Raw genomic sequence first — 14,761 nt, 5'->3', positions numbered from 1 at the left:
TGCCTGGTTTCTCTTCATGTCCATGACCTTCTCATTGGTCCTATGAGTCTTCTGATAGCCTTCCAGTAAATTCCAAAATTGGTTACTTTTGCTGGCAACCTTAAAACCATAACTAATTTGGGCCCTACTGTTTATCTTCAGCCATATTTTATAGGGAGCCAACCCCTTAAAAGAGTGTGTGGCCCTGGCTGGTTTTGCTCAGTGGATAGAGCATCAGCCTGTGGACTGAAGGGTCCCAGATTCGATTCTGATCAAGGGCACGTGACAGGGTTGCAGGCTCAATCCCCAGTAGGGGGTGTGCAGGAGGCAGCCAATCCATGATTCTCTCATCATGTTTCTGTCTCTCTCTCCCTCTCCCTTCCTCTCTGAAATCAATAAAAATATATTTTTAAAAAAAGAAAGAAAGAAAGAAAGAAAGAAAGAAAGAAAGAAAGAAAGAAAGAAGAAAGAAAGAAAGAAAGAAAGAAAGAAAGAAAGAAAGAAAGAAAGAAAGAAAGGAAGGAAGGAAGAAAGAAAAGAGTGTGTGGCAGAAACTACTGAAAATGGGAGAAAAGAAGGCGGTCCCTGGATCTGCAGCAAACAAGAGGAAGAAGCCCCCGGAGGTGTGCGTGCGTCTGAGGGATACTGTGTACATCCTTCAAGCTTCCTTCCTGCAGCTCTCAGGTACCAGGAGCTAGAATTCCATCCCGAGCTTCTCCATCGTCCCACAGGTTGACTGGCTGCTGATTCAGGCATTTCTCACAAGCAAAGCCCTAGTGGCTTGGGCAGATACTAGGAACAGGACGAAGGCTCGGGTCAGACTCTCTTCTGTTAGCAGTTCTGGTAAGACAGAGAGTCGGTGGGCGTTGACATCATGGGCTCAAATGAGGCCTCACTGAAATAGATAGACATCACTTATCAAGATGTTCACTTTTACTACAAAATAATTATGAATTTGGCTAGGCACATTTCATAGGAACCATATTGAGAACTGGGCAGGTTTTATTTTTTAATGCTTATTTGCATTTTAAAAGTTGGGAAGTGAATTTTCTGTCATAGTTGCAACCATTCCTCTGCCAGCGTTGGCACAACACACCATACCAAACCCTGCGAAGGGGGCCAGCTGAGCACCTGCCAACCTGGCCCACGTGCAGCGCTTTGCCTAGAAGCCGTGTCTCCTATAGAACTGAGCTCGGGCGAGAATGTCATTGACCAAGTCAGCCTCTATGTCCAAGGGGGTGGCAATGGCTTCGACTCCTGACTTAAAGGCCAAGATACCACCTGAAATGAAACACAGAGGTTCAGATTGAAATATTAACTTTCCGCAAGAATAAGATATGACCATTCCCAGGATGTCAGCCCTCCAGGCAAATCTTCCAAAGTAGGCAGTTCCAGGCCCTCCTTCTCCCTCCCTCCCCTCCTAAAAGGATGTGCTACCTCAAAAACCATGGGGAAAACCCAAGTAGCTTTCCTTCTCTCTCTTTTTAAAATACTTTTATTTTTCTTGCTTAAAAAGTCTTATGTAGTTCAGGTCTACAAAACTAGATTCCCAGCAAATCTTCAGTCTGAGAAGTCTGAGAATGCTCATTATATTCTCTCAGTCATTTAATAATCCACTCATTTATTCACTCATTTATTCATTCAATAAACATTTTTAAGCACCTACTATGTGCCAGGATTTGTGCCACACTGAGAGCAGAGTGCACAGTGCTACCCAGAGATAATCATTTCTTGGTAGGGTTATGTGTATAATAAGCATGTCTGTGCATATGTGTATTAAACCTAGAATCTTTAATAGTTATTTATGTGTTTAACATAAGTGTACTCCACTCTTACATCCAGAGAAAAAAGCCTCTGATCCCTGCCTTCACGGACCTTGAAATAGAAGATAGAAACTGTTTATTCTAAATTAGGCCACCACGTGTTGAAGGCGAGAAGTACTGGTAGATACAGACCATGGGCTTATAGGAGATAGACTTAATAAGAATTGATGTGGTTAGATGTGAAGAGAGAAGGAACCAGAGAGCCTCAGAAAACACTAGAGATGACTGGACATATGATGGTGCCTTTCACAGAGACAGGAAATGTAGAAAAAATAGCACATTTCTAGTGGAAGCTAGTGACTTAATTCCGTCTGGGTCATGGTCTGTGATCAGCCAGGTACGGATCTCCACTTGGACATCTCATAGTACCTGAAGCCCTGGTGTCGCTGGGAAAGCTCACAGAGTAAAATTTTGTTCAAACAATTCAGGAATTGATTAATTCTTGCATCAGGAAAGAAGCCTACCAGAGCAAGGCAAGCATATTCTTTTAAACTACTGCATTCACTTGCAAGGCATCCCTTAATGGCTCGATAACCAGCGAGAGGTATAATCAGAACCCCAACATCTGGCAGGAGGGAAAGGAACGCGGGGAAGGAAGACCGCTCAGTAACACAGGGGCTCCGAGAGCACTTTCCACAGCTCCTCCCAGGCCACGCTGACCTGGTGGGCACGCTCCCCGGGAGGCCACCATACATCTGGTCTGCAGGGGTCTCACTCAGCTCTTTTAAACAAACCACCAGGATCTGGCCTACCTTTGAGGTGTTGGTCCACACTCCACATGGGGAATTTTCTCTGGATTGCCTTAATTCTGTCTGTCAGAATCCCAACAGCCTGCAGAAGGTGCTCTTTGCTGTCCCAGGTGCCAACAGGGTAATACATGTTTTTATCAAGCTAGAAAATTCAAATAGCAGTGGCAGCATCTGAATGAAGAAACACGTTTTTCTGCTGTTCCTGATTTCTCCCTTTTATGCTCAAGTTCACCGGCCTTCCCTGTCCTTTCCCCCCACATAATCAACTCTGCAGTGCTTTCTTTCACAGAAACCAGAGTCAGAGAAACAAAGTAAGATTTGGGAGGAGTGGATGTGGCCCAGTTTCAGTCAGCACTCTAATAGACACACATACGTACATAAATAAATGGAAAAGTTGTTTCAATCCATCAGCTCCCAAATTCTACATGTTTTCAGTCAAAATACAAATTTGTTTCTAACTGGGGGCTAAAAGTCTGGGTTTCTACAGACCATATAAAGTTGAACCTGGAAACAGATATCCAGATCATTTGGATCTTCTTCCAATTTGTCTAAAGAACAAGTTGGGCCCTTGCCGGTTTGGCTCAGTGTATAGAGCATCAGCCTGCAAACTAAAGGGTCCCAGGTTCATTCCGGTCAAGAGCACATGCCCAGGTTGCTGGCTCGATCCCCAGTTGGGGGTGTGCAGGAGGCAGCCGATCAATGATTCTCATCATTGATGTTTCTATCTTTCCCTCTCCCTTCCTATCTGAAATCAATAAAAATATATTTTAAAAAAATAAAGAAAGAAGAAACAAGTTGGGTTACATGGGGTTTAATAATAGTGTTTTGATCCACATGGATGAAATTGACTACTTCATGAACCCCAGTATAAATGCCCTTTATAAGATTTTCTCAATGTAAGTACATTGTATATTATTTATTGCACATTGTAGTTATGAAACTGATAGAATACTTTCTTATAGTTATCCAAGAACTGATAAATCTCAAATAAAATACCAAAGCTGCATTACAGGAATCACAGTACAAATTGTGCTAAAGTACCAGGGTGTTTTGAAGCCTCGAAATACTGCAAGCAGCTTGCAGTGTGGGTTGAGCTTCTGCAGGGAGGGATGAAGTGGGGCTAATCGAAAGTTGCCAGCTAAGTACCTGCATCAGGCCAAATTTCAGGCCCCTGTGGTCCCAGCCGTCCTGCAGGACAGCTCCGCCGTGGCTTTCTCTGGAGATGATGGCTGCAATGAGGGCGGGGTCCACGCAATGCCTCCGCCCAACTTCTTTGATCAGAGTCTGGTACGGCTTTAAGGCCCTCAAATCCATTTCAGCAAACATTTCAGAACCACGAATCCCTAAGTGGATGGAAAATAAATTGTTTCCTCTAATCCAGAAGAGAATCCTTTTCAGATAAGTTAGCCATAGCCCATGACTGCACCTCACAGCTTGGGATAGTCATTCTAAGACATGGTTTCTTCTTTGTGGTTTTTTGTTTTGTTTTGTTAATCCTCACTGGAGGATATTTTTCCCATTGATTTTTAGAGAGAGTGGGAGGGAAGGAAGGAAGTGGGGAAAGAAAGAGGAGGGAGAGAAAGAGAGAGAGAGAGAGAGAGAGAGAGAGAGAGAGAGAGAGAAGAGAGGAATATCGGTGTGAGAAAAACAGATTGACTGGTTGCCTCCTGCACACCCTGACTGTGGTGGGGTTCTAACCTGCACCCAGGTACATGCCCTTGACTGGGAGCTGAGCCGCCACTTTTTGGGATGCAGGCCGGTGGTCTAACCACTGAGCTACCGGCCAGGGCACTAGGACATGTTTTAACCTTTGATTCTATAAACACAGAAAGGTCCACCACCTCAGACAGATACCATGTCTGTTTTTCCCCCTCGTTTTTCTGTTTCCTGCCACACTGCTGCATTGGGGAGCTCCCTAGTCTAGAAGTCAGCCAACCTAAGTTTGAGTCTGGTCGGCCACTACTCAGCTCCAGGCCCTGCGGAAGTCTCCCCTTTGCTGAGCCTCGGTTTCTGGTCTGTAAATGGGGAAGGCAGGATTAGCTGGCCTAGTTGCTTCTAGCTCTGACGCTCTGGCACTGAGATAACAGGAAGAAGACTTTTGCAAGTTACAAAAGTGAAGACATACAAAGAACAAGAGACTTGCTTACCATGTTCCTGCTCTAACAGGCAGCAACACAACAGCAAACAAAAAGGCAAAGCCAGAATTTAATATCTCATTGAGGCAATCATTTCAATATGTAGAAATAAACATCTGGACAAGTTTGGAAATAATGGGGGGAGGGCAAATAAGTAGTATGTTAGGTTGGTCAGAATTTTGTTTTCTTCTCATTTTTTATTTCAACATTAATACTATAATGATGATTATACTTTTCCAAAATGAAGCTATTTTTCTAAGAAAGAATCTGAAAATGATGAAAGGGGGCAAGCCAAATGTTTGTTTTGCTTTTCACTTACCGCAGTTAATCAACCTGGCTATATCACAGGCAGTCCCAGGAGTCTCCATGGTCATGATGTCGCCATAGCAGCCGCGGTACAGGCGGGGGTGCAGATAAGGGCTCACTGAGTGACTAAAAGGATAAGAGCCCCTGGAAGTGCCTGGAGAGGGGGGAGGGGGATGATAATTCACACAAAGCCTGTGAGAAAATATTGCTTGAGTTGCTATAATGAGCATTATTAAACCTACGGAAAAGCTATAGACTTAGTTCTCCCCAAGGACCTGCTCAGGACCTAGAATAGCTCATCAGACAAAACAGAAGATTCCCCCTTCCCACTCTACTCCAACCTTAAAAAGTATAATACAACACAATTCTAAACATTGTGCAAGATCTCAAAACCATTTAGTGCAATCTAGATCAGACAGAATTGCTACTATATTTTAAGCTGGAACTTTGAGAGAAATTTTAAGGTACTTCTGACACAAATACTTATGTGGATGTAAGCACTGGGATTAACAATAGCCTTTGTTTAGTGAGAGAAGAAAAAAGGATACCATTAACTTAAAGTATTTATTTTTATATCATGTTGCTGAGAAGTTGAGTTTCTATCTAGATCTAATTGGAAATAAAATTTAACGTACTATAAAAATGTAACTTAAATCTATTTTTACTTTTTTTTTGTCATATGAAGTGAGTTTCCATCCAAGTCTATTTAGTTAGTTAGTTTTAAGTTTTGTTTATTTTTTAAAAACATTTTTATTTTTTAATTTCAGTTGATATACTTTATTATATTAGTTTCAGGTGTACAACATAGTGGTTAGACATTTATATAACGTACCACATGATCATCTGATAAATCTAGTACCCTTCTGACATCATACACAGTTATTACAAGATTCTCTACTAGATTCCCTGTGCTATACTTTACATCCTGAGACTGTTCAATCTATTTACTAAAGGAGATAAAGAGCTTTCTGTAAGTTGAAAAGTTTATTCTAATAGTTCCTAGGATTATTGAGTTGTACCTTAAGGCTACAAATATTTGTTCTGGAAATTATATTTCTTAAAATGTTTGACATAAAAAAAACTGTGTTGTTTTAATTGGTGTTATAAATGTGTTTTCAATAGAGAAGTGGATTTTATCCATTCACCATAGGCCATTGGCCTAGTTCTGATAAACTTGACAGTATAGAGAGACTCTTAGAATTTGGCACACAAACAATGGAGCTCATCCTTACCGATATTATTTTAAAAGGAAAACAAAGCAACTCTAAAGATTAAGTTTTTAAAACTCCTTAATTTTTTAAAAAGAAAAACTCATCAAAAGAAAAATACAGTCACAGTCTGCTCTCTCACATCTACACACAGGCAAGAAAGGAATCGTAAATGGACCCACAGTCCGACAGTGAGCTAGCAAGTAAACTCGGGACACTGAGAAAGCCTATCCCGCTCATGAAAGCAGCAGAACTGGCAAAGCCAATACGCCTCTCTGAGCAGCATGGGTTCTGCTGTGATACAGAGAACAGGAACCATCATCTCGGCTCTCCACACCGCCCTCAGTGTAGCATCCTGTGCCTACAGTGTGTATGGGAAATATATGTGAGTGACTAAATGGATGAATTCCTATGACACCCATCACATGTACAATTGAGGTGTGGGGGCTGGGAGTGCAGACTGAAGTTTATCACCACCAAACCAGCACTGTAAGAAATGTTAAAGGGCTACTGTAATAATAATAAGATATACATATATATCCTATATAATAATAGAGAAACATGGTAATTAACCATAACTTCGCTACCCTTCCCATTGGCTAATCAGCGAGATATGCAAATTAACTGCCAACCAAGATGGCGGCCGGCAGCCAGGCAGCTTGAAGCGAACAGGAGGCTTGCTTGCTTCAGTGACAGAGGAAGCCAACGTTCCCCGCCTGCCGCTGCTGGCTTCTGAGCTTGCAATCTAAGAAACATTGTTACAATTATAGAAGCTAAAAAAAAACCCCAGAAACCTGCTTTCAGCCAGCCAGGCCTCAGAGCTGGAGTAGAAACAGTGTTTCGATTATAGAACCCAAACAAACCAGATACCTGCTATCAGCAGCCGAGGTCTCAGAGCTGGAGCCGAGCCTCAGAGAGAAAGCCGGCTCTCAGTTCCAGTGACAGCCATAGAAGGTAAATAAATCCCAGAATAAAAAAGAAAAAAGAAAAAAAGGACAGATTGGGAGCTTCAGTTGCCCACCAGCCTGAAAACGGCCCTCAGCCCCTCACCCAGATTGGCCAGGCACCCCAGTGGGGACCCCCACCCTGAAGAGGGTGTGACCAGCTGCAAACAGCCATCATCCCCTCATCCAGGCTGGCCAGGCACCCCAGTGGGGACCCCCACCCTGAAGGGGGTATGACCAGCTGCAAACAGCCATCATCCCCTCACCCAGGCTGGCCAGGCACCCCAGTGGGGACCCCCACCCTGAAGGGGTGTGACCAGCTTCAAACAGCCATCATCCCCTCACCCAGGCTGGCCAGACACCCAAGCGGAACCCCCACCCTGATCCAGGACACCCTTCAGGGCAAACCAGCCAGCCCCCACCCGTGCACCAGGCCTCTATCCTATATAGTAAAAGGGTAATATGCCTCCCAGCACTGGCATCAGCGGAGCAGCAAGGCCTCCTAGCACTGGGATCAGGGGAGCAGCGAGGCCTCACTGCCCCTGTGTCAAGCAGAGCCGCGAGGCCTCCCAGCACCGGGATCAGTGGAGCCGAGAGGCCTCCTGGCCCCTGGAGCAGCATGACAGGAGGCAGAGCCCAAACCCCCTGATCGCCCTGCAGCTCTGTGTGTGACAGGGGAAGGCGCCCAAAGCCCCTGATCAGCCCTGCTCTGTGTGTGACAGGGTGTGGTGCCCCAACCCCCCCATCGGCCCTGCCCTGAGTGTGACAGGGGGGAGTGCCCCAACCCCCTGGTGGGCCCTGCTCTGTGTGTGAGAGGGGTGGTGCCCAACTCCCCAATCGGCCCTACTCTATGCATGACAGGGGGGAGCTCCCAACCCCCTGATCAGCCTTGTTCTGGGGGCGACAGGGGGGGGGGGGCCACAACCTCCCTATCCACCCTGCTCTGTTCATAAATCTAGTAGCCTTCTGACATCATACATAGTTATTACAAGATTCTTTACTATATTCCCTGTGCTATACTTTACATCCTGAGACTGTTCAAATCTATTTACTAAAGGAGATAAAGAGCAGACAAAATTGCTACTATATTTTAAGCTGGAACTTTGAGAGAAATTTTAAGGTACTTCTGACACAAATACTTATGTGGATGTAAGCACTGGGATTAACAATAGCCTTTGTTTAGTGAGAGAAGAAAAAAGGATACCATTAACTTAAAGTATTTATTTTTATAAATACTTTATAAAAGTATCAGGGAGTTGCTCCTGGGGCCAGGACGTAAAACACTCATGCTGCTCCAGGGGCCAGGAGGCCTCTCAGCTCCACTGATCCCGGTGAGACACATCAATTGGCTGCCTCCCCCACACACCCTCCTTTTCAATTTGGATGCCTTTTATGTTTCCTTCTTCTCTGATCACTGTGGCTATGTTGAATAGCTGTCAATTTCTGGGTGAAAAGGAGGACGTAAAACACTCATGCTGCTCCAGGGGCCAGGAGGCCTCTCGGCTCCACTGATCCCGGTGCTGGGAGGCCTCGTGGCTCTGCTTAACACAGGGGCAGTGAGGCCTCGCTGCTCCACTGACCCCAGTGTCAGGCCCAACCCCCTGATCAGCCCTGCTCTGTGTGTGACAGGGTGCGGCGCCCCAACCTCCCCATCGGCCCTGCCCTGAGTGTGATAGGGGGAGTGCCCCAACCCCCTGATGGGCCCTGCTCTGTGTGTGACAGGAGACAGCGCCCCAACCCCCTAATTGGCTCTGCTCTGAGCCCGACCAGGGGCTGCACCTAGGGATTGGGCCTGCCCTCTGCCACCTGGGAGCTGGCCTAAGCCAGCACATCGTTATCTCCCGAGGGGTCCCAGACTGTGAGAGGGCACCCCCCCCCCCCCGCCAGTGGACAAATTTTTGTGCACCGGGCCTCTAGTATATATATAAAGAGAGAGAAAAATATAGGCATAAAGAATAAAATATGGCAATAAATAAGTAGCTATTAATAATAACCTTAAATGTAAATGGATTAAATGCTCTAATCAAAAGACATAGGGTGGCTGAATGGATAAGAAAACATGACTCAACTATATGCTATCTACAAGAGACCCACCTCAGAACAAAAGACACACAGGATGAGAGTGAAGGGATGGGAAAACATTTTTTTTCCATGCAAATGGAAACGAAAAATAGCTGGAATAGCAAACTCATATCTGACAAAACAGACTTCAAAATGAAGGCCATCACAAGAGACAACAAAAGTCACTACAGAATATAACCCTGGTAAACATGTTTGCACACAATATAAGTATATAAAAAAGACTTCTGGAGGTCTTTAAGGGAGAGATTGACAGCAATACAGTCATAGTAGGGGACTTTACCACCCCACTGATGTCACTGGATAGATCTTCCAGACAATAAACCAACAAGGAAACTGACTCAATGACACACTAAAGCAAATGAATTTAATTAACATTTACAGAACATTTCACCCCAAAGCTGCAGAATATACAATCTTCTCAAGTGCACATGGGTCATTCTCAAAGATAGACCACATGTTAGTACATAAAACAAGTCTCTACAAGTTCAAGATTGAAATCAGATCAATCATCTTCTCGAATCACAATGGCATGAAATTAGAAATCAACTACAGTAAAAACACTCAAAAAACATTCAAACACATGTAGGCTAAATAGCATGTTATTAAATAATGAATAGGTTATGGATGAGATAAAGAAAGAAAGAAAAAACCTTCCTGGAAATAAATACACAATAACCCCAAATCTATGAGACACAGTGAAAGCAGTCATGAGAGGGAAGTTCATAGCACTATAGGTCTACCTGTAGAAAAATTTTGAATAAACTATCTAACCCTACAACTTAAAGAATTAGAAAGAGAACAACAAGAAAATCCCTGAGTAAGTAGAAGAAAGGAAATAATAAAGATCAGAGCAGAAATAAATGACAGAGACTGAAAAAACTATATGAAAGATCAATGAAGCCAAGAGCTGGTTCTTTGAAAAGATAAACAAGATTGATGAACCTCTAGCCAGACTCATTAAGAAACAAAGAAATAAAAAAAAGAAACAAAGAAAGAGGACCCAAATAAATAAAATCAGAAATGAAAGCCATGAAGTAACAGCTGACACCACAAAAATACAAATTGTAAGAAAATGATATAAATAACTAAATGCCAACAAGATGGACCATGTGGATGAAATGGACAAATTCCTAGAAAAATGCAATCTTCCAAAACTGAATCAGGAAGAATCGGAAAACCTGACTAGGCCAATAACAACTGAGGAAATAGAAGCAGTAATCAAAACTCTCCGAGCAAACAACAGCCCTGGTCTGGACAGTTTCACAGGGCAATTTTACCAAATATTCAAAGAAGAACTAACGCCTATCCTCCTCAAACTATTCAAAAACACCAAAGAGGAAGGAACACTTCCACGCTCTTTTTATGAGGCCAGCATTACCCTAATTCCAAAACCAGATAAAGACACTGCAAAGAAAGAGAATTACAGACTAATATCCCTGTGAACATAGATGCTAAAATCCTCAACAAAATATTAGCAAATTGGATCCAGCAATACAATAAAAAGATCATACACCGGGACCAAGTGGGATTTCTTTCTGGGATGAAAGGCTGGTAAAATACTCACAAATCAATAAATGTGATATATCACATAAATGAACTGAAAGAAAAAAATCACATGATCATATCAATAGATGCAGAAAAAGCATTTGACAAAATCTAACACTTATCTTTGATAAAAACTTCAGCAAAGTGGGAATAGAGGGATCATACCTCAACATAATAAAGACCATATATGACAAACCTACAACACACATCATACTCAATGGGCAAAAACTAAAGCCATTTTCCCTAAGAACAGGAACAAGGCAGGGATGTCTGCTTTCACCACTTATTCAACATAGTATTCAACATAGCCACAGTGATCAGAGAAGAAGGAAACATAAAAGGCATCCAAATTGAAAAGGAGGACGTAAAACACTCATTATTTGCAGATGACAGATATTGTACATAGAAAACTCTAAAAACTCCACCAAAAAAAACTACTAGATTTCATAAGTGAATTTGGCAATATAGCAGGATACAAAATCAACACCCAGAAATTGACAGCATTTTGTTGTTGTTGTTAATCCTCACCCAAGGATATTTTTCCCATTGACTTTTTGGAGAGAGTGGAAGGAAAGGGGAGAGACAGAGAGAGAAACATCAATGTGAGAGAGACACGTCAATTGGCTGCCTCCCCCACACACCCCAGCCAAGACCAGGAATCGAGCCTGCAACCGAGGCATGTACCCCTGACCAGAAATGAACCTGGGACCCTTCAGTCCATGAGCTAATGCTCTATCCACTGAGCCAAACCGTCCAGGGATCAATGGCATTTTTATATGCCAATAGTGAATTCTTAGAAACTCAACAAACAATCCCATTTACCATTGCAACAAAAAAATTAAGATACTTAGAAATAAACTTAACCAAGGAGCTAAAACACCTATAATCAGAGAACTACAGGATGTTGAAAAAAGAGATAGAAGATATAAACAAGTGTATATACCATGTTCATGGATTGGTAGAAATAACATCAAAGCAATCTATAGATTCAATGCAATTCCTATTAAAATACCAATGGCATATTTCACAGATTTAGAATAAATACTCCAAAAATTGATATGGAACAGAAAAAGACCTCAAGTAGCCACAGCAATCTTGAGAAAGAAGAACAAAGTTGGAGGGATCACAATACCAGATATCAATTTATACTACAAAGCCACTGTAATCAAAACAGCCTGGAACTGGCACAAGAACAGGCATATAGATCAATGGAACAGAACAGAGAACCCAGAAATTGACCCAACCATTATGCTCAATTAATATTTGACAAAAGAGGTAAGGGCACACAATGAAGTCAAGACAGTCTCTTCAATAAATAGTATTGAGAAAATGGGACAGACACATGCAAAAAAATGAAACTAGACCATCAACTTACACCATACACAAGAATAAACTCAAAATGGATAAAAGGCTTAAATGTAAGTCATGAAATCATAAAAATCTTAGAAGAAACCATAAGCAGCAAAATCTCAGACATCTCTTGTAGCAATATGTTTGTGGATACATTTTCTAGGGCAGTGGTCAGCAAACTGTGGCCCCTTGAATGTGGCTCTTCCACAAAATACCACGTGCAGGCGCGCACGTACAGTGCGATTGAAACTTCGTGGCCATACTCAAGGGGCCAAAGAGCGGCATGTGGCTTGCGAGCCTCAGTTTGCCAACCACTGTTCTAAGGCAAGAAAAACAAAGGAGAAAATAAATAAATGGACTACATCAAAATAAAAAGCTTCTGCACAACAAAAGAAACCATCAACAAAATGACAAAGGAGCCCACTGTATGGGAGAACATATTTGTCAATGATACATCTGGTAAGGGGCAAATATCCAAAATATATAAGGAAGTCAACAACTTAACAAAAAGGAGACAAACAATCCAATTAAAAAATGGGCAAAGGACCTAAATAGACCCTTCTCCAAAGTGGACATACAGATGGCCAAGGGATATATGAAAAAATGCTCAAAGTCACTAATTATCAAAGAGATGCAAATTAAAATGACAAGGAGGTATCACCTCACACCTGTCAGAATGGTTAGCATCAACAAATGATAAGTGCTGGCAAGGATGTGGAAAAAAGTGAACCCTAATCCACTGCTGGTGGGAATGCAGACTGGTGCAGCCACTATGGAAAACAGTATGAAGTTTTCTCAAATAATGAAATATGGAACTGCCATTTGATCCAGTAATCCCACTTCTAGGAATATATCCCAAGAAATCTGAAACACCCATCAGAAAGAATGTATGCACCCCTAAGTTCATAGCTATGCAATTTACAATAGCCAAGATCTGGAAACAGCCCAAATGCCCATCAGTTGATGAGTGGATAAAAAAAAGCTGTGGTACATTTACACCATGGAATACTATGCAGCTATAAAAAAGAAAGATCTCTTACCTTTGAGACAGCATGGAGGGACCTGGAGAGTATTATGCTAGCCAGTCAGAGAAAGACAAGTATCACACAATCTCACTCATGTGGAATTTAATGAACAAAATAAACTGATGAACAAAATAGGTCCAAACACATAGAAGCATGGACCAGACTGATAAATCCCAAAGGAAAGGCAGGGGTGGGTGGGTGGAGAGGATGAACCAAAGAATTTACATGCATATATGTATAACCCATGAACACAGACAATTGTGTGGTGAAGGCATGGAGGATGGATGGGGTCAATGAGAAAAAAGAGGGGGACAGCTGTAATACTTTCAACAATAAAGATACATTTAAAAAAAATGCCTATCTTGGTCTGGTTGAAGGCTGAGATTTCATGACTCGCTTCCAACATGGCCCAAGACAACTCTCCAAACCAGACCATAGCAATTAATTGTAGGTGAAGCTGCATCCAATTCACAGAAGATCAATTGAAAATCCTCATCAAAGCTTTCAGCCAAAAACCTTACCCAGGACATGCTACCAAACCAAAGTATGTTTTAGAAGTCAACGTTGAGGAGTCTAGAATCCAGATTTGAAGACAGAAGATGTAGGCACCGTGTCCAGAAAATATAAAAACCCAAAGAGGAATTAGAAGCAAGCCAAGACCAAGATCACCCTGTGGAGACGTTTCAAAGTGTCATACCAGTTACACTTCCTCCTGATTACACATCTTCATCATGGCATTTGCCAATGACCCTTTTCCTGAAATTGATTCCAGAGAGTAACTTGCTACGGAGATTAGGGTTCCAGAGTCAAAAGTCCAAATTTGGCTTAAAAATCAATGATCTAGATTCCATGTCCTGAAAAAATGAGAACCCAATGTGCCTGTAGAGTAAAAACAAGACCAGGAACAAGAGCTCTGAATGAGAGCGTTCAAGAGACAGAAACTGCACACAGTGGCACCAATCTCATTAGCAACTGTCTTATTTCTCTGAAGCCAGAACAAGATGGACCAAGATTTGATGTCAACAGCCTGGACTCCACACCTCTCTCACTCAGCCTGGAAACATACCCTTCAGCTTCTCCAGAAGCTGAGCCTCTGGAGATGGTGAACAGGACTTCAGGAGGCAGATATAAGGCACCACCACGCAGTCCTGCCGACAGCGCCTGCTCCAGAGTCCAGCAGGTGTCAAGGACCATGAAAATAAACTCACTCGTATTAGTTTTAAGTCATCTTAGTACTGAGTGATTCAGGAAGAAATCATAAAAGTCTTGTGATTATTGTGATTTAAAAGAAATATACATTTGCTCTTCATCAACAGAGCTCCTAAAGCCCTTGGAGTTTCCCGGGATGACAGCAATGAAGTGTTCCTTGTTATGTTTGGGGGGGGGGGGGAGCCTATCTCAGGCTCCTCATAGTAGGTCTGTTGAGCCAGAATCTAGGTATAAGGACAAAGAACCTGCACTTAACCAGCATTGCCAGCAGGAATTTAGCCAGCACATGGAATCTAGATCTTTGATTTTTAAGCCAAATAAAAATCTGCATAGGGAAGTTTGGGAACCACTGCTTTAAGATGATTGGAATATGACATTGGCCTTACACTACCTGTGCAGCATCGAA

General features: G+C 42.6%; 1 protein-coding gene across 1 annotated transcript in view; it reads right to left on the bottom strand.

The window, feature by feature from the left end:
* Positions 1–1,141: 1,141 nt before the first annotated feature.
* The window catches only part of LYG2 (lysozyme g2), a 15,516-nt gene continuing 1,896 nt past the window's right edge, over positions 1,142–14,761 (bottom strand). Inside the window, exons 2-6 of the mRNA XM_023761474.1 lie at positions 14,213–14,307; positions 5,006–5,146; positions 3,698–3,894; positions 2,555–2,693; positions 1,142–1,260 (exon numbers count right to left, since the gene is read on the bottom strand). Coding sequence (XP_023617242.1) covers positions 1,142–1,260; positions 2,555–2,693; positions 3,698–3,894; positions 5,006–5,146; positions 14,213–14,307 — 691 coding nt within the window. The remainder of the gene's footprint in view (positions 1,261–2,554; positions 2,694–3,697; positions 3,895–5,005; positions 5,147–14,212; positions 14,308–14,761) is intronic.

Source organism: Myotis lucifugus, unplaced genomic scaffold (genome assembly GCF_000147115.1).
Source record: "Myotis lucifugus unplaced genomic scaffold, Myoluc2.0 scaffold_210, whole genome shotgun sequence".
Classification (NCBI taxonomy): domain Eukaryota; kingdom Metazoa; phylum Chordata; class Mammalia; order Chiroptera; family Vespertilionidae; genus Myotis; species Myotis lucifugus.
This window is presented reverse-complemented; position numbering and strand designations above follow the sequence as displayed.